Below are 18864 nucleotides of genomic sequence, written 5' to 3' on the forward strand. Positions count from 1 at the left end.
AGGGAAACTAAAGGGTACTCATACCACTTTTTATGTGAGATTTTAAAAGTAGAACTTCTTATATGCAGGCCATGAGAAACCACTTTCATTTCTGTCTTGAGAAGAAGGATTTAAACCGCTGTCTCTCATCAGAGGTCTATAATCACCATGCTACAAGTAGCTTAGCTGGGCTACTCCCAGCCACTCCTGCTGATGCTGTTCAATTTTACTTACATAGACATCTACTGGAGTAAAGATTAAAAGTTTTACACCCTGAACACTTTTCCCACCCTGCCTGTGGATAGCATTTCCTCATTACCTGCTGTTGTAACTTTCTCAGTTTTCATGAAACAATTCACAGGAAGTTTGGGCATAGCAATGGCCTTCGCACCTCTGGTTGGGACCATCAGACTGAAGGAAGGGCTCTTAGGCTTGTCTGTACTTCAGAAAATGCTTGTATGAACAAAAGGGAAAGATGTTGGCTGGAGAAAGTGACAGCACCACTAAAGCACGCTGTCTAGAACATGCTCTTGCAAAGTGGAAGGAGGAGGAATGAATTCCCTTAGGTGGGGAACAGCTCTCACAGAAGCAAGCCTGTCTGCATTATTTATTGAAAGCAGCAGCTCTGCTCACCTATACCTTAATCTTTGTTACTTTCCTCACAAAAATGCAGTTATGAAATGTTCCATTTGAAATAAATAAGCCATTCAATTTGCTATGAAATGCAACTTCTTTGCATTCATTTCAATGAGAAAAGAAACAAATATTTCATTTTAGTGTAATTGAATGATACAGTTTATTGGTTGACTACCACAGTATATTAAAAAATAAAAAATAAAAATTGTCCCCAGTGCCTATAATGAATTGACTTCTAAGCTTTTGGATAACTAGGCTGTTAAATTAGATCACACAAAAAGAAATAAGAACAATTTAAGAATAGGAATCAAATTATTTTGGAGGATGGATGTCTCAGATTTTGTATTTTGAAATAAAACTTCTGATAAACACCTGGGAGACCTTCTTTCTCACATTTGCTTACAAAAAATCAATGGAAATTTTAGTAGGAGCAGGGTCAAGTCAGTGCTGAAGACTCCTTAAAAATTTCATATTTCCTTGCACACTAGAGCGTGTCTGGTAAAAGAACTATGAGTTCATAAGCATTTTTTCATCTAATTCAAATTAAGTTTAAAAAAGAATTCAGAAATAAAAGAGTTTTCTGACTGAACAAGGAGCATTTGCTATACATAAAGGAATAAAGACACTTCATATATGTCATGTATATGCCTGTGATGCATTATTAATGAATAATTTTCTTTTTTCTCTTTCCAAGGCCAGATATTAAAACAAATGTTTGTTGAGGTCTCCCCATTCCATTAAAAACCAGCTCTACATTGTCCTTAGGCTAAAACATGGAAAAATAAACTTACATGCGCATTTTTGTTCTTGCATTTGATTTCATAGACATAAAATATATCTACTTACAATGCGAATACTGAACAATTCTTCCCTCTAAATAAATACTGCAAATTACTAGATACCTGTTTTTCTGTGAGGATGACACGGCCAAGGAGCTGATCTTCCAACCCTTTCATAGTAACAGTAAAGTCAATCACTGTTGTTCTTGCACTAATTTCTGGAGTATATGCAGGATTAGCCAATTTTGTTGTCATATAAAGGGTAAACCCCTTTATCACATCCACCTCTTTGTCACCTACTTTCACCTGAAAATAATAATAAAAAAACCTACTCACTTTTCAAAAGTAATTTCAACTAGTGAAAAATAGGTAAGATCTTCTTTTAATATATATATATGTATATATATATATTTACACTTTTAAAACTTTCTGTTTAAGGGGAACAAAAAAGAAAACTCAGTAGTTCATTCCTGATCTTTTTAAGTGTTGCAGAAGTGTGAATCTCTACATCATCCAGACTATCAGATACCCGGCATCTGTCCTACTGTCTTTTTACTTTCATGTTCACAATTCATCTTACTTTGTGTGATGAACCAGATTTTATGAAGTTTTTTTCCAGGATGTTATCTAGAGCAGGATCAAGTTCCTCTCCAACATCTTCTATTAACAAAGGTCGGCCAAGGGACAGGCTGTCTTCTACATGACTTCTGAAGAACTTGTGGTTCATAGCTGTAACCTAGGAAGGTTGGTTCACAATATAGCATGCATTTGCAAGCACAAAAAACAGTACAAAATATGTTGCAGTATTCAGAAAGTATCTTCCTCCTGGGATATCTACACAAATAATTACATTCTAGGGAGCAATACTTGCCTCTTCTGAAATGAATGGAAGTTTTGCTTTAAGCTTAAGAGAAGAGAGGATCACACTTGCTGTTTTTCTTCGCTGTTATCTGTATATTTAGTTATCAGTCTATCTATCTAATTACTGTAGTGTCTTAATACCTTTTAAGCATTAATGGATTTATGTTCAAAACACTAATGTGAAGCAGGTAAATACTTACAGGGTTCAGTCAGGAACCAATCTTACAATCTCGTATCAGATATTGAATTTCTAATGAAGTTTCTATTTCACAATATCAAGTCTTAAAGTTACTAAAAATCACATAGACTCCTTATCATTTATTTATATTTAGTAATTGTAATATATACCTTTGAGATGAGAACTGGATAGCTTTTCCAAGCATCTGTCATCCCATTATTTATTTTTTTTTATTATTTTTTTTTAACCAGAAAACAAACCAGGATAGACATTCTTTTTAAAATAAAATACCTGTCTTGAAGGGAATACTCTTCAAAAAAGGTATAATTACAATATCTAGAGGCAAATTACATGGGTTTAAAACAGTGTATTATTTGAAAATTGGTTCTATATTCCACCACTATGCACTTTTAGCTTTATTATAACATAGGCATACTTGTTTCAGCCAAAACAGTGCAATTTTAGTCCAAATGAAACTGAGGGATGAAGTTAGTGTCTGACTGACCAAGAATATAACCCTATCAAGACCAAAGAAAAATATAATATACCAGATGTATAGGCATAATCTAAACACTTGGATATTTAGATTCTTGACATAACTCTGCTCCTCCTGGACTTTACAGGGGGAGAACTCAGCTTCTTCCAACACAGCTGACACCTAAAACAAGATGTCTAAAAGCTCATTGCTGACTGAACTTTCATCAAAAAAGCTTCCTCTGTATCTAGAGGTTGCATGTGTATGTATTCAAAGTCACATAAATTTTGAGAGTACCCTTCAGGACTCACGTATTTCATAGGCTGTATACTTGTGCATAGTGACCACAAGGCAAGCCTGGTAGACACTATTCTATGTCACCATCACTATAGTGTATGAAAAGTATGAATAGGGGAAAGAAGAAATCTCCCAGAATTTACATTGGTGAGTATGCAATTACTGGACCAGAGAACGGAGGCTCCATGTCCATAAGTGTGTGCCAGCAAGTGGCTACAGCAGCCACCTGGCAGGTAGGCAAAACAGACTCAATGTCACTTTAGGGAGGGAACTGAAGCTGCAGCTTGAAGGATGCTTTAAACTGCTGGGGTAAAAGGTACAACATGGTAGAAAGAGTCGGTACAGGTCTCTAACTCAGAGAGAGTTACTGTTGCCTCTCCTGTGCTAAGCTTGGCAGCTCTCTGAAATCCTGAGTAGGAGATGCAAGTCTCAAGAGCAATGGAATAAGAGATACATCATTCTGTCTATTATTTCCTGTTGGGAAATAATATTCACGTGAGCTTTTCTTGACCTGGTTTTTGGGGGCCAAAGTAAGGTCTACTGTAATTTGGAGGAAGCCATGTAATCTACTGTAAGACAATAGGTTTCACACAGTCACAAACTGCCTAAATCCTTTTGTGACTAAAATTCTCATGTTTTAGGAGAACTTTTTTTCTCATATTTTTAATAGAGACATCTATTTTTTCAAGATCTTTGAATACTCTATTATTTTTCCTCTCTTCTCAGTTAATACTTCCTGTTGCTAGCTATGTTTCTATACCATTTTGTGAGCATGTTCTATCTACCAGAAAATGCATTTAAGGCGGGATCGAATGCTGGGCCTTTCTTAAGAGTGGTAGAAAATATAAGTATAGGCCCAGCCACAGAAGGTTAAAGATTTAACTCATGACATCATCATGATGTAAACAGCTCTCTGGATATTCCCGTTCTTACCATCTTTCTCATTTTTTTCCTTATTCACCACTCTCATTTTGAGTAAAGGTAGTATAGTATACCATGGTATTCACGTGATAATTTACAGTTGTAGGAAAGATTTTATACTTTAACAACTACGTCTTTAGTATCATGCTTGATCTGGTCTGAAAATATATTATATTTCTAGATCTTTATCATGATCCATCTTATCTTTATTGGCATATAAAGTGTGGAGGGTAGGCTGATTGGAAGGAGAAAAAAAAAAAAAAAAAAAAAAGTTTTGAATAAAATAGAAGACAGATCCCAAGCAGCTAGAAAGAACTGAGCACTGCTAGAACCAAGCACTGCTAGACAGAAACTGAGAAAGGTGGATAATATAAGCAATACATATTTTTATCACATGCATGTAGTCATCAAAATGCAGCAGAAATTTGGACTCTGTGTTTGATATGCCTCAAATATCACCAGATTTCCATTCTGCCTCAGGCTGCCATGCTCCTTTTCTAATTCCTCCCTTTTTTTTCCCTATTGTAATTTGAAAATGCTCACCCTAAAGTGTTATTCCCATGTGGCATTGATTGTCCGATACTCTTTGGTCTTGGTTTTGCAAGTCATTTACTTTTCCCATATATTTCTCTTTCTCTATGAAAAGTAATTTTAAAAATAATCATAAAAATACATATTACATAACAGATAATCCCAATTTTCTCCTGAAACTATCTCTCCAGGAAACAACAAAGCAGTACAAGTTATTTCACCCTGATACAGATAGGTCACAGATTTTGCATCAGTCTTATTTTAATTTCTGTCTAGCTGTATACCAGAAACATCAGATTCAAATTATTGTAACACATGGGCAAAATAAGATGGAAAAATAGTTTGCATTGCTAACTATGACATGACAGGACAGACACATAAAAATTTTAAATGAAGATTTACCTGGAGTCCATTATTCTTTTCCTTATTTTTAATCCAGATCTTTCCTTGACCTTGTGGATCAATCAGCAAAGGATATCTAGATGCTTTGGTGACAATGATGCCATTCTGAATTGAAAGGTCATCATTTGGAAGACCCTGGAGGTTCCATTCACCAACAGTAGCATTGTCAACAAGCATACCAGTAAGATTCAGGTCCTAACAGAAAATACGTAATGACAAAATTACTAGCAGTTAGAGGAGTTAAACTAAAATGTTGGATGGAAGGATTGCATTCTTATTCTGATCACAGTGCATGGTAGAATGTATTTGGTATTTATTGTTTTTCTTTCTTCAAAGATCAGTGACTAAACCTTTGAAGTGGGGTAATAGTGAAAGTGAATTCTGTTCAAGCTTTGAGGGTCTATTAATTCTTAAATGACATAAATGGCACCAAAGAAAGGGACCAATAGATTTGGAGAAACTCTGAAGCCAGTTCATTATCTAATGTCATGCTCATTTTGGTGTTGGCAAACTCTTTTCTTGCTTACTCAAGAGGAAGGCTAGTCTCTGTCAGAAGAGCTTCCTACTGCCACAAATATGTAACGTGTCCTCCAGCCATGTACATCAGTATGGGATGGCTTGTGGGAGGACTGAGAGGAGAAAGAGGAGATATGTTATGGACCACTAACCATGGGTATCATGGAAAGTTATTGTTGCTATGGTCAGAACTCTTCCCATCTCATGCGTTTTCCTGAAGTTTTATTGCCCCTAACGACTAACCTGCTTTATTTTATTCACTAGGATGTGAATACTCAAGAATGTGTATGTGAGGAAAACAGTGCCTAAAATCATAACTCAAGCTCTTTAAAGTAAAAAATAATAATAATAAATATGTGAGTTTAAAAAGAATAAAATTGAATGATTTTTATTTGCTCTTTCATTTTTCACTCAAGAATTCTTATTTTTAACCTTTCTCTACAAACATGTCTAAAAAGAAACAAAAAGCCTGGGAATCTTACAAAAATCACATAATCTAGCAGCTGATGCCTAAGACAAGGTTTCAAATATTGCAAGACTTGTGATACAATCACAAGTTAGTAATATCAATGGTTATAAGACTCAAAAGCTTTTTTACCTCTTTTTTTTATTATTTTTATTTTTATTTTTATTATTGAAGAATTTGAATTAAGGAGCACAAGCCATTTTCAGAAGACAGAGACACTTTAAGAATCCAGTGTCCAGTTGTGAAAACGACAGTAGAGAATAGCCAAACTTTTCAGCAATCAGAACCTAAAGCCGTATAAGCCATATTTAGTTCCTAAAGCAGATGATTAGGGTCCAAAAAGCTTTTATTTCTTTATTATTATTATTATTTGCTGCAGGAGGAAGTTTCAGACTCTGAAACTTATCTTATTTAAATGCATAACTACAAAGACAGATAGCTAATTTTGAACAGCTCTCTTGTAATTGTTATGCCTAAATGACTCATTCACCCACAGCCATTTAGTCTGTGACAAAGTAAGGCAGATGTCAAGCCTTCTACTTGAACTGCAAAGCTGCTTTCTTTCCTGTGGTGTGAAGTACCAAGAGAAGCCCATCTGCTGCTTTTTGTGAATACTTAATTCACTGAAAAAAAAAAAAAAAATTAAAACACTATTCCATACACTGTCATTGAAATCATAGTCCTGTCCTTAACAACTGCAATCTAAACAGAATGGTAATTATGGTTTGAAATACATGTTAATTATGACATTCTGTATCTAGTCTGTCCATATGAGAAAAGCAGATACATTAGCAGCACAGAAACAATCAAAAAGTATTCCTCAAAATTTAAAGGCTGCAGCTTAGTGGTAACGCAGTTAGAACATCTTCACAGAGGCAAAAATTCAGTTTGTTCTTTCTTTCTCTGTAAGGATATTTTGCATCCAAGTTCTCATCCTTAAATGGCAAGAATCTTGACAGATATTCCCCAAGGTAAGTAGCTTTTCAGAACATTATGTACAGAGTTTAAGAGCCTCCCTGGGATAAATGTATGTAGGGGAACTCTCATACCACACTGGTGAAGAATGTTGCCTGAGACTGCACTGTTACTAGTACTTCATTAATAAATCCATCCAGGCCTTACATATTACTTTTCATCGGGAGCTCTCAGAAAGCTTTGCTGGGTAGGTCAGAATCATTAATCTTCATACATTATACTATATACTGGGCTGGGCTGTGAGGTTCACTCTGCCAAGTCAAGGTCAATAACTGTTACGAGAAGTACTATCCACTGTGTTTTCAGTGTCAAATCCCCCAAGAATCTGAAAAGAAGATGCAACAGAAATAGGAATCTACCTTCAGCTTTTTCACAATAATTGAGCCATGTGTGTACACATGTTGCTCATTTATTCCCAGCAATTTCCAGCAGCACCTGCTCTTTCAAAAGTTTTGACAGCTGAGGACAGAAGCCTTTTGGGCTCAATGCCTCCATTACCTGTACTTAGAGTAGGAGAGATATCCTGAACTATTTCTCAGCCTTCACTGCTGGAGAAAATGTACACAGGAATTCAGAAACCAAGTGGAAGGGGACAGAGATTAGTCAGAAAGACTGTTTTGATTATTATCATTAAAATTCTTTCTTCCACATGAATCTATCTTCCAATTCTGACGAAGAATATTAGACAGACTTCCTCAAAGTCATGGAGTAGGAACAAGGCTGGTGCAAACCTATGCTCCAGAAGAACTGCCAGATCCTGCACTCTTGAGACAGACGGTGGGAAAAGGAAAGAACAAGGTTCATGTGAAGGAACCTGCCCTTTATCATAGTCCCAGCACAGAGGTTGCTCACTTCATTAAAGGTAGTATACGATGTGTTCAGGGAACTCAAGCTGCGTGGTGGGACATCACCTCAGATGCATTTTTAGGCCACCACTGCCTGCACAGACTTCAGCCAGTTGAGGAGCAGCTGTAATAAACTCACAGAAAACAGCCTTACTGGTTACAAATCTGCATGGATTAAACAGTTGGAGAAAGCTGAAATGGTAAAATCAAGCTTTCAAAAATGCTGTGGTATTTATTTATTTATTTTCTAACTTAATAATTTCAACAAGACACTTCAAATTAAACTGAATTAAATGGTGTGGGAAGACAGCAGAGGGTGTGACAGAAAGGCATTAACTGCTAATACACAGATGTGCAGAGGTGATATTTCCTGATTCAAAATGTATAATAGTCTGTGCTATAACTGGGTGTAAGAGTATTTTTTATGTCAATCAAGAGTTTAGCTATATTGAAACTAAAAGTGAAGTGTGAAGCTTGAAAAAAGAAAACTGTTTTCATTTTACAGATATTTTTCTAGCAAATTAGATTATTAAAATGTTGTACTTAAGAAAGGCTAAATGAAAATAATGGAACTATCTATTCCTAGACTAGTTTGTTGTGCTTATGATTTTACATATTAAGAATAGGAAGTTAAAGAATTTATGATGTAGTCTGTCAGTAGTATGAAATATATGAAAAAAGCCTTTCATCCAAATTACCCTTTATATTTTAAATTCACAGTTCAGAGTGGAAAATGGACATCTAGAGAGATAACAGATTTTTAATGGCAGCACATCAGATTGTAGGTGGTAGAAGGGGAAAAAGGATAAATCTTGCTGGACTCCTGGAAGTTGGTTGGGGTGTAACTCCCAGACAGATGAGAAGCCACAGACCAATCTCTCCACCTCTGCACCATCCTGTGGGCCCAACCTGGGATATTGCATGGAAACTTATATGGGTACAGCAATACCAGTTGTGGGGTGATATTCTCAAACAAATATTCACAAATTATTCATTATAAGGTGATGACTTAAAACGTTGAGGGAGATGGGTATAACTGGTGTTTTCTTCCATATAATTATTTTCTACTTTCAGTAAATGCTAGATGTAGCTGATTTGCTTTACTTTATGACTGAAATCATGGACACACCATAGTATTTGTGAAGAACACCAACTATAGGGGAAGACTCTGACTACTTGATAAAACTTCTTGTGTTAAGGTAAATCTCTTCTAATCTGGTACATTTGTCCTCATTTCCCATGTTATGCAATTTTCTTCAAGGGCATCAGAGCTCAGATAGCCTCTCTGTTTTAGATTTGCCAGAGCCTTGTCCTATGCACTAATCTTGTGATGCATGAAAGTATAAAGAGGATTTTAAAACACATTTTTAGAAGCTCAGTTGTCAACTGTACAGAATTTTTATTTCTTAAAAAAAATTAATGGAATACATCAGCCTGTAAATAAATAATCTTCCAGTTAAGTATTTTTATGGAATGGATTGCTCTTAACATTATTTCTCTCCAAGGTAAAAAATAAAGTTAGAACAAAGCATGAACACGTACATTACTGTATGGAATCTTGTTGTTGTTCATCTCTTTCTTCCACAACTGGAGCAGCAAATTCCTGTATTCCTGATTGAAAGGTCCAGAGTAAGAAAGAAATCCAGTGGCCAGAAGGACATTCCCCACTAAATTAGTAATTTGATTTTGAAAGTTTTTGCTGGTTTCCGTCCAACGAAGCTGTATGTAAAAATATAATACAGAAGTTAGACTAAGTGGACACAAACCTAACATGAAGATCTAATCTAAGAATCTCTCTCTTTCTTTCCAGTAAACAACTGTTCTCTGAGCCTTGAGTAGTTTTGGCTTTAATCCTTTTCAGAAGTAGAAGTTTTATTGAAAGAGATGACAGCCTCCTAACTGGGGAATAAGCATCTCTGCCAAAATGGTAAGGAGTGTTTTAAAGGAGGAATGAAGATGAGGGAGACGATGACCAACAATCTTTTGAGGAACTGCAGGTCTGCCAAATCGGCAAACAAAATGTGTGGTGTATACGGTAGGGACCTAGTAATTCATAAAAGGGGGCTGAGGGAGGACCACCTGAAGCAATACCCACATAAACAAGGAACTGCCTACCAGACAGAACTATAGGATAGCTTTCATACTGTTTCTGGGAAATCAGTTCAGCTGGGCACCTCTTAACAGAACAGAACAGAACAGAACAGAACTGTAGGGGTTGGAAGGGACCTCGAAAGATCATCGGTTCCAACCCCCCTGCAAAGCAGGTTCCTCAGAGCAGGCTGCCCAGGTAGGCGTCCAGACGGGCCTTGAATATCTCCAGAGAAGGAGACTCCACAACCTCTCTAGGCAGCCTGTTCCAGTGCTCCGTCACCCTCACCATGAAGTTCTTTCACATGTCAGTGCAGAACTTCCTGTGTTCTATCTTGTGGCCATTGCCCCTTGTCCTATCCCCACAAACCTCTCTGAAATGTTTGCACACTGATGTGCACAGCATGCAGAACAAGGACAATGAATTGGAGGTCTGCACATAGCTGCAGAGTCATGAACTCTTGATGATCATGGGGATATGGTGGTCGCTTTGAGCAGGGAGTTAGGATTAGATGATCTTTGGAGGTCCTTTCCAATCTCAATTATTCCATGACTGTTATTATCTGAACACTATTTTTGAGTTTTACTTATTTCTTTCTCTGCAGTTTTCTATTCCTTTCCAATCACTCTGCATGCAATCTTGGTCAGGACCTGCACACTTTAAACTGAGAAAATGCACATTTAACCAGTGCTGTTTTTGCCCAAGGCTCCAAGTGCTATATACAGTCTCTTATTGTTTTCTCTGAATTTTCAAAAGTAGAATGAAATAACAGCTCTTACAAAACCTTGTAGCAAAAAGCTTCAGAAAACCCACAGTAAGGCACTGTAACTCCTGTCTTTTTGTTGATCTATAGATTTAGAAGGTCACTGAAAAATAAGCCAAAGCATCTAGCATTTTTGACTAATACAGTTTAAAGCACATCTATGCAAACAAACACTGACGTCCAGGCCTTACAAGATTCAATGGATGAAGTCAAAGCTCTCATCAGTTTTGACTGTGTGTGATTGCAAGCAAGGACTTATCAAAGGAAACAATCAGCCAATAAAAAAAAAATAAAAATAAATAAAATAAAATAAAAAAGACTATCCTGCTTCTTCTGGAAACCCTCAAATTCCATTAGAAGCTGAAGACAGAAAAATCTGCATACTTTCCAACTTTCACACTGAAAACTTCAAGCTCAGTGCAGAGGATAATGATTAGCCCATAATTCTGTGAAAGGTTCCAGTAGCAATCTGAACTTAAAATATAATTCAGAAAATTAGTCAAGCTTCAAATTTCTATTCTTGAATACTTGGTGAGAAAAAGAGAGTAATCCTTCTTATGAATATTTTAGGGCAATGAATTAGGTTAAACCTAATTCCTCGAACTAATTCTAAGAGGAATTTGGCTCCCTGGCTTTAAATTTGAACTTTATCCCAATACGAGTCGTATGATATGACATAAAACATTATAAATAAGAATTCAGTTAACACAATAAATTATTTTACTTTGATAGATAGAAGGATTTAATACAAATAACTAACATAAAGTGCTATATGATATCAAGATATCACCTTGCCTTGAATTTCGTGAGCACTACTAATGATGATTACGGAGTATTCTCAAAACTAGCACCAGCTCTGTTCTGGAATCCTACTCATAATGTGCCAGTACCTTTTCTCCACCTAATCCTTCTATCAGAGCTGTGGCATTGTTCATCTTCCTTCTGCAAGCCTCAGCATCATCGAGTAAGGCCTGCTTCTCTTTCACTGCAGAATCATACATGGCTTGTACTTGATCCAGTTCCATCTGCTTCTCATCCAGCTGATTTTGTGCATTATTCAGTTCAGTTTGAGCAGCTGCCAGTCTTCCCTCTTGTAAGGCTAGATTTGCCTACAAGCATTTTGAAGTAAAGGGTAGTTAATACCTGTTATTTGGCAAGAGCAAATGACATTCATCTAGTGGCACATACTGTATGGGTATTTCTAAAACAATACATGCTCAACATGGTAGTAGTTTTTTCCTTTTTATTATTATTCAAGGGAATCTTAAAATATTTTAATAATATTTTCAGAATGATCCATTAATCACACAATGATTAATGATTTGTAATCACAACAAACTTGAAATAGCTGCATACTAGATATATGAGGCAATGCATACAATGTTTTCTGTGATATTTTCTCAGTGCAGAAGAAAATTAAGATTGTGTCTCATGGACTATAAAATAATAATAATGAAATGGAAACTACTCTTCTTCTCTCTTTTCCCATCAATTACTTCTACAATAAAAACATAATAAACACATATTTTGCTCCTCAGGAAACTAAAGCTTTAGAAACGTTTCTTATATCTCTATGAAAATTTGAATGATGAGTGTCTGTCGACAGATCCTAGAGATAAGCAAATATTTTATAATGGAGATAAGCCAGCAAAATGGCCACTCAAAAACTATCCATCACGTAAGAAGGCTGAAATATTTTTATTCTACTGTTTATCCAAGAGCACATTAAACAGCATCTCCTAGAGATAAACACTTTTAAACCAGCAGACCAGTGAGTCTTGTTAAGACCCAGCTAAGCAGATTTCAGAACCACTGATGTTATTATTTAGTGAATCTGGAGCTCTCAGGAAAAGCTTAAGTACTACAGGAGTTCTGAGCAGGTGACGTGTTCCTCTGCATAGTGTTCCTCCCCACCACAGGCTGGCGTGGGGAGAGAGGTGAGAGAGTGAAAGACAGTCCAGGATCCTTTCTGGATGTCAGTAAGAAAGGTCTGACAACTAATGTCTTAATAAGGCAATGTCTCAATAAGACAACAATAAAAAGGGGAATATGGATAGTGTGCAAATCTTACATCCCTTCAGATGTTGTGCACCCTATGTTTGTTGCAGCATTGGATGGAGCCTAGACAGATTTTCCCATGGTGTGTTGTGCAGAGCAGATCTTGTACATGGAGAAAAAAACAAACAAACAAACAAACAAAAAACCTCTCTTCTGGTCATTCAAGCTATCATATGCTCCTCTTATTATTATCTTATTAAAGCAGTTACCTTATTAAGCCATTTGTTGTTGGGCTTTTCTTACTGACACCAAGAATATCCTTCTCTCTGCCACCTAACCTCCCCCTATCCTGGTGCAGAACACCCTCTCTTATCTGTGAAAGCCACAGATGGGAGTAAAACAAAGTTATGACACCTTATTTCACCCCCAGCTCACAAATGGTGAGGTGAACAGGGAACAAGATCCACAGAGAGCTGGGGAGAACAGCTGAGGCAGAACAGCTGGAAAAACAGGGAACTTACACCTGGTTGTGCAGATTCATATTTCACCTTGGCATTTATCACAGCTGTACGTGAGCCCAAAAGAAAATAATGGTCATGTGAATTCCCAGTACATAAGAGCAATGGTGCCTCATAAATACAAAAAAGCCAGATCTCCATACAGCAATAAACCACCCAGAAAGATGCAAAAGACAGATAAAACAGACTTCCCAGTTCTTAAAAGCTCTTAAAAGATTTCAGCCTTGAAGATGTTGGCACAATGAAAAAAATACTTCAGATGAGTACAAAAAAAAATCTATTGCAGTTCAACATGTAAAAAAATAAAACAGTTACTTAAAACTTTACAGGGATCTCTAGCAGATGACTTATTATAAGAAATAACGTTATGGACAATTTAAACAAGGTTTTCAGCCAACTTTAGGGTAATCATAGCAAAGTAGTAATACGTATGGGTATAGGTTTGATTTGTAAGTTGCTTACTCATATGTGATGAATAATGAATGGTTGGTTGCACAAGAATGAATGCCAGCATACCTGAGAAACCAACCTATGTGATTCCCCAAGGCAAAGAGACTACTTGCCTCAATTCACCCTGTGGAATTATCACTATTTGCTCTCTCCCTGCCTTTCTTTCCAACTCAGTTTTTGAAAATTACATGGGTATAAACACGGCTTTTGTATAGACATCACTAGTAGGTTGGCTGGCAGCTTGCTGCGCAGTTTTGCCATGAGAGCAGAAGGCAAGTTTTACTGCCAAGGAGAATCTTCTGCTCAAGGAGGCTATTACAGTCACAAGCAGCTTCTTACACAGGTTTTCAGCCAATTAGTGGAGGGAATGAAATGTTTCCCAACCACAAAGAACTACTGTGGCCTTTCTAATTTTAGCAGCATTGCTACGTGAACAAGCTTCACACCCTGCATTTCATCTCCCTGAGTCACGCAGCAAAGCAACAATTCAAAATTTGTTCTAGTTGGATGCAGTGTGAAAGCCTGAATAAATGGATTTTATGTGAATGAATCATGAGGATGCGAGATATGAGATCCACACTGTGGACAAGGGAGCTACATTAGAACACTCCTACGCTTGTGTTAGAGCTGCAGCTTCAGCCTTTTCTTGCCATTGGCATTGTGGGGAACCACACAAAACCTCTCATGCCTGCTCCAGCAAGTGCCTCCATCCACTTCCTGCCTCTGTCTGCACAGGACAAGTACTGAGACTGTACCTCTGCCAACAAGAGGAACAGTCTGTACTCCAGGATGCCTTCAGAGAGGACTTCATAGCAAGTAGTGAGGTGATCTTGCCAATCTTAACCTTTTTTGCATTCCACATTAAAAAAAAAAAAAAAAAAGGAAAAAGGAAAAATAAAGAAGTAATTACTGTATACAGCTATACTATTAAATTAAACATGCCCAAGACCATTCTCTGGCACTGAGGTTTTACAAGAGTAAAACAGCTCACACTGAACTCTTCCAGCCTCTAAAACAGCACACTGCATGCAAACAGCCTTGTGAAAATAGTTCTTCGAAAGGTGCCCAGAGACTGCTGAGAAATTACTGCCTCACCAAGGCCAAATTCACGCTAGGGATCATTAAAACAATTTAACAATGAAGATGATCACAATCCAGTGTCTAGAAAATTCAGTAGCACTGTTTAATTTATTAGTATTGACATAGCCTTAATTTCCTCATTGATTCATTGCAAACTCAGTTTTGCAAAACACCGAGTATATCTGGTCCTGATCCAAGAAAGCATTTAAATAAAAATGCCATCCTCAATGAAAAACCTCACATCTTTAAATGCTATCACTTCTCATGAATGGAATACCTAGACCATCCCCTGACAGCTGTGAAGAACAGCTGTTACTTAGTAAATTCAGGAAATGTTATTGGAAGTGCTCTGTGGATGTGCTGGGTGACCACCTTTGCCTTGTTTTTGCAGTCCTTTCCTGGGCACGTGGCATCTGACTGACATCTCTTCATGGCAATGCAATTTCAAGCTGCTCCTGACCCAGATCATTGAAGATTTTTCACCTAGACACTCCGCTGGTTTTGTATCATCTTTCTCAGAGCCTCAATATCATGAGAAGGTTGGATCATAGCTAAGTTAGGGAAGTGTAAAGCAAGCACATATACAGGTTTTGCAGATATTCCAATACCCATGTTTTCACATCACCAATCTCAAAAATGTATTACACATATTATGTATGTAAATATACATATGTATACATGTAAACAGATCCATGCAGAATGACATTAACAAAACTTGGTCTTAATTTCTTTGCTATCAGTGACCATTCTTTGGGATTAAAACAACCTCTGAAAGGCATGGAGATCATGCCTCCTTTCTGCTTTTCACAGCCTCTAATAGCTGTTGAAAGATTCTTCATTTTTTCTTTTCACAGTCGTATGTCCTGGCTCTGATCTCTTTTGCTAGGTGATCTACTCCTCCCCTTCACTCCCACAGTGTAAATGCTTTCCTTCCACAGTTATTGTGGGCCTTGAACCCAGACACAAATGCTTGTCTTCCTGCCTGATAGGCATCACCTTGACAAGGACACTCTTATTTACATGGATGACCCTCAAATTTTGATACTCCTTTGCTGTTACCTCATCCTGAGGTAAAATTCCACTTGATGACTCCTGTGGGTTTTAGTTCAGCATGGAGACAAGCAAAAGGAGAAAAAGCAATAGAGTCCCATATTTAAAACAGCACTTGATAGGGACAATCCTCCATATCAAACAGAATTTATAAACTACAGACAAACTTCCCTTGATCATCATAACAGCCTAAGGAAATCTTAATTAAAATCATTGGAGTCATCTCTAAGGGAAATTATATCCTTATGCACAGTATTTTAATTGGAGGCTAGCAGAATCACAGCTAAAGCCAGGGCTTCTTCATTCTGCTGCTATGTTCTTCAACTAATAAATAGCAGATGGTGTTTCTGTATTACCAAGTTAATCCAGCAGGCTTGCTTACTAGATAACAAACTAGAAAAGAACAGCTCATGGTTATGTTGAAGGTTTATAGGAAAGCAGTACACACATGCTGAATGCTGTATGATAAACCATCCTTCACTGTATTTCCAGGCAACATTTTTTGTACTTGCAGTGTTCAACTCTCACTTGTGACCCTTAGGCTGCAGACCCCATATCTAAAGAATGTAGGCATTCATTTCTAGCAACAAACTCATCTTTACACTTTGCACACCATACTTACCAAGATATAAGTCATTATTAGTCACTTTTCACAAATTGTCACATTTAAGATTAATGAGGCACTGTGTCTCATTTAAGATGCAATTAAAAATATATTGGATGGAGTTGAAGGGGGTTTGTCTCCTAGAACAGCTGTTAGGATAAAGCGGCTTAACTCACTCAGGAAATCTGCTTTTAACACCCGATGATGTATCCTGTGGTAGTCCTTTATGCTATGTAATTGTACATTTATTTTCAGTTATTTTCTTAGCATCACTCTGTTGCTTGCCCCAACAACTCGCTCTATCATCTCCAGTTTTAAAATAATTGTAACGATTGCCATACCTGACAATAGGCATTATTTTGTCAAGAAATGCATCCTTAGCTTTTTATCAGCTCCAGTGTGACAAAATATAAACACATTTATATAAATTTAAATGTATATGTAACCTTAAATTATGTATAATCAACTAAAAACCACAAGAGCATTTTTGCAGCTTTTACAGAGTTACATCAGAGTATTAGTCCACTGTCTTCCCTAGGTCTTTTGTCTTTTACAACTCTCAACAGATGCCTTTCAAATTCTGTTTTCATTAGAGAACATCCCACTATTTGAACATTGATACTTACATATCACAGAAATACAGTCTTCTTTATCAGTAACTTGAATAAAAAATATCATGCTTTTAATGAATTCGAATTAGATTTATTCAGATATACTAAAAGAATGTGTGAAGAATTTTGAATATAGAATCAGCAGACTGACTTACATGAAAGAAGGCTGAGCATAACTGCAGTGAAAACTTAACCAACTGGTATCTATTTCATTAGAAAAGAGCACTAAACTCACCTGCAGAAGCAAAGATTATAAACCACCATACTCATAGTTATTTTATTTTTTAAAAATATGCTCATAAATGAAACATTTCCAAGATAATAAAACTATCTTCAGCAGTGCAGTTGATCTCATTCTATTGTATTACTATGAAAATTTCACTGTTCCAACAGAATTCTATGCCAGGTGAGTACATACTTTATTATATATACAATTACTTGTAGCAACTTGACAATCAAAAGTTTTCTTAGAGAGCTGAATTCCAGCTAAATTCACTAAAGGATACTTCTGCACCAAGGAAGGTATCTCCTCTCCCAGATACTACCAAGACCATGATGACCATACTCTTTCCCAGGTCAGTAAAATAGAGGGAAAATTCTCTTGAAACAGCAATGCCTGGCACCAAGGCCAAGAGCAAATACACAATCAGTATCTCTCACTTGCCAATAGCCAGGTTGTACAAAGAATCTGTGCACTAAACGCTCCCACTGAAATGTAAATCATTATCTTTTTTATCCAAAATAATGTTACATTTTTTCTCCTCAACCGTAGTGATCCCTCAGAAAAATAAAACAAGTAATATGAAATACCTTAAGAGGAAGGACTTCTTTATTAATACCATAGAAGTAAGCCATTGCTTGTGTCCATGAGCAAAGACCTGCTACATTTCCACACACTTTTTTAGCAGTCTCCAGATTATAATCCTCCATATCCAAATAAGGCTCTAAAAGCTCTACAGTTTCTCCTGTAATTGAGTCCTAGTCAATGGAAAGGAAGAATTATTTTTTAAATGCATTTTAGAATAAAGTCTGCTTCACAGAAACATTTTTATTTTTAAAAATATGATGCCACCACGTCTTACAGAAGAACAAAACATTTTTCATGAACAAAACACAGCTGTTGCCTTTTGCTTTCATAAAGGACAGAAGATCCTTTGGTGTAGGGTTTTGTGTGTGTGTGGTGTGAACTCAAGTAAAAAATAGCTCCAACTTCCAGGTTGACTAGAGTTTACATTTAATATCCATATTTGACCCATAAGGTTTGCAGACATTACTCACAGTGGCTGCTCCATGACAACTTAAAGGGATCTAAGTTATTTCCACTACAGCTCTGTGCCTTCATTCCTCTCCCCCTCAACATCAAGATAGATTCTTGCCACATTTTTAATGCCATCACCAGCACCCAGTGAACTAGATTGGAAACTAATATGACATGAATCCAAGCCAGCAAACCAGGGATCAATTTTCTCCTAGGTTATTTCCCTAAGCCAGCTCACCATGGCTTAAGACATACACCAGTATGAACACAACTGAGGCAGTCCAACATGAAGCTTGGGGAAGGGAAGAGGTGAAACTCTAAGACACTGACTTCACTTCATTTAAACTATCCATTTCCTTAACTGTAACTGTGACTTCTTTCAGCTGTTCACTTATTTATTCTAATCTCAGATTCTTTTCTCCCACCACAATCTGTTGAAAATACAAAAAGCCAGATCTTTTATGATGGTGGTTAATCTATAATTACACAAGTATCAGAAGAAAATGGAATTCATCTCCTTAAGCAACGTAGAGAGTAGAAGAGCTTATACAGCGCAACAGTGGTTGCTTAACAACAGAAGCA

At 36.8% G+C, this 18864-nt stretch overlaps 1 protein-coding gene across 5 annotated transcripts in view; it reads right to left on the minus strand.

The window, feature by feature from the left end:
• The window catches only part of LOC118161925 (dynein heavy chain 5, axonemal-like), a 147846-nt gene that overhangs the window by 40624 nt on the left and 88358 nt on the right, over positions 1-18864 (minus strand). For all 5 annotated transcript variants that reach the window (XM_035317702.1, XM_035317703.1, XM_035317700.1 and 2 more), the window contains 6 exons: positions 17835-18002; positions 11604-11822; positions 9404-9580; positions 5060-5254; positions 1975-2130; positions 1518-1700 (listed from right to left, as the gene is read on the minus strand). In XM_035317702.1, coding sequence (XP_035173593.1) covers positions 1518-1700; positions 1975-2130; positions 5060-5254; positions 9404-9580; positions 11604-11822; positions 17835-18002 — 1098 coding nt within the window. The remainder of the gene's footprint in view (positions 1-1517; positions 1701-1974; positions 2131-5059; positions 5255-9403; positions 9581-11603; positions 11823-17834; positions 18003-18864) is intronic.

The sequence above is a fragment of the Oxyura jamaicensis genome, chromosome 2, assembly GCF_011077185.1.
Source record: "Oxyura jamaicensis isolate SHBP4307 breed ruddy duck chromosome 2, BPBGC_Ojam_1.0, whole genome shotgun sequence".
In the NCBI taxonomy this organism is placed as follows: Eukaryota; Metazoa; Chordata; class Aves; order Anseriformes; family Anatidae; genus Oxyura; species Oxyura jamaicensis.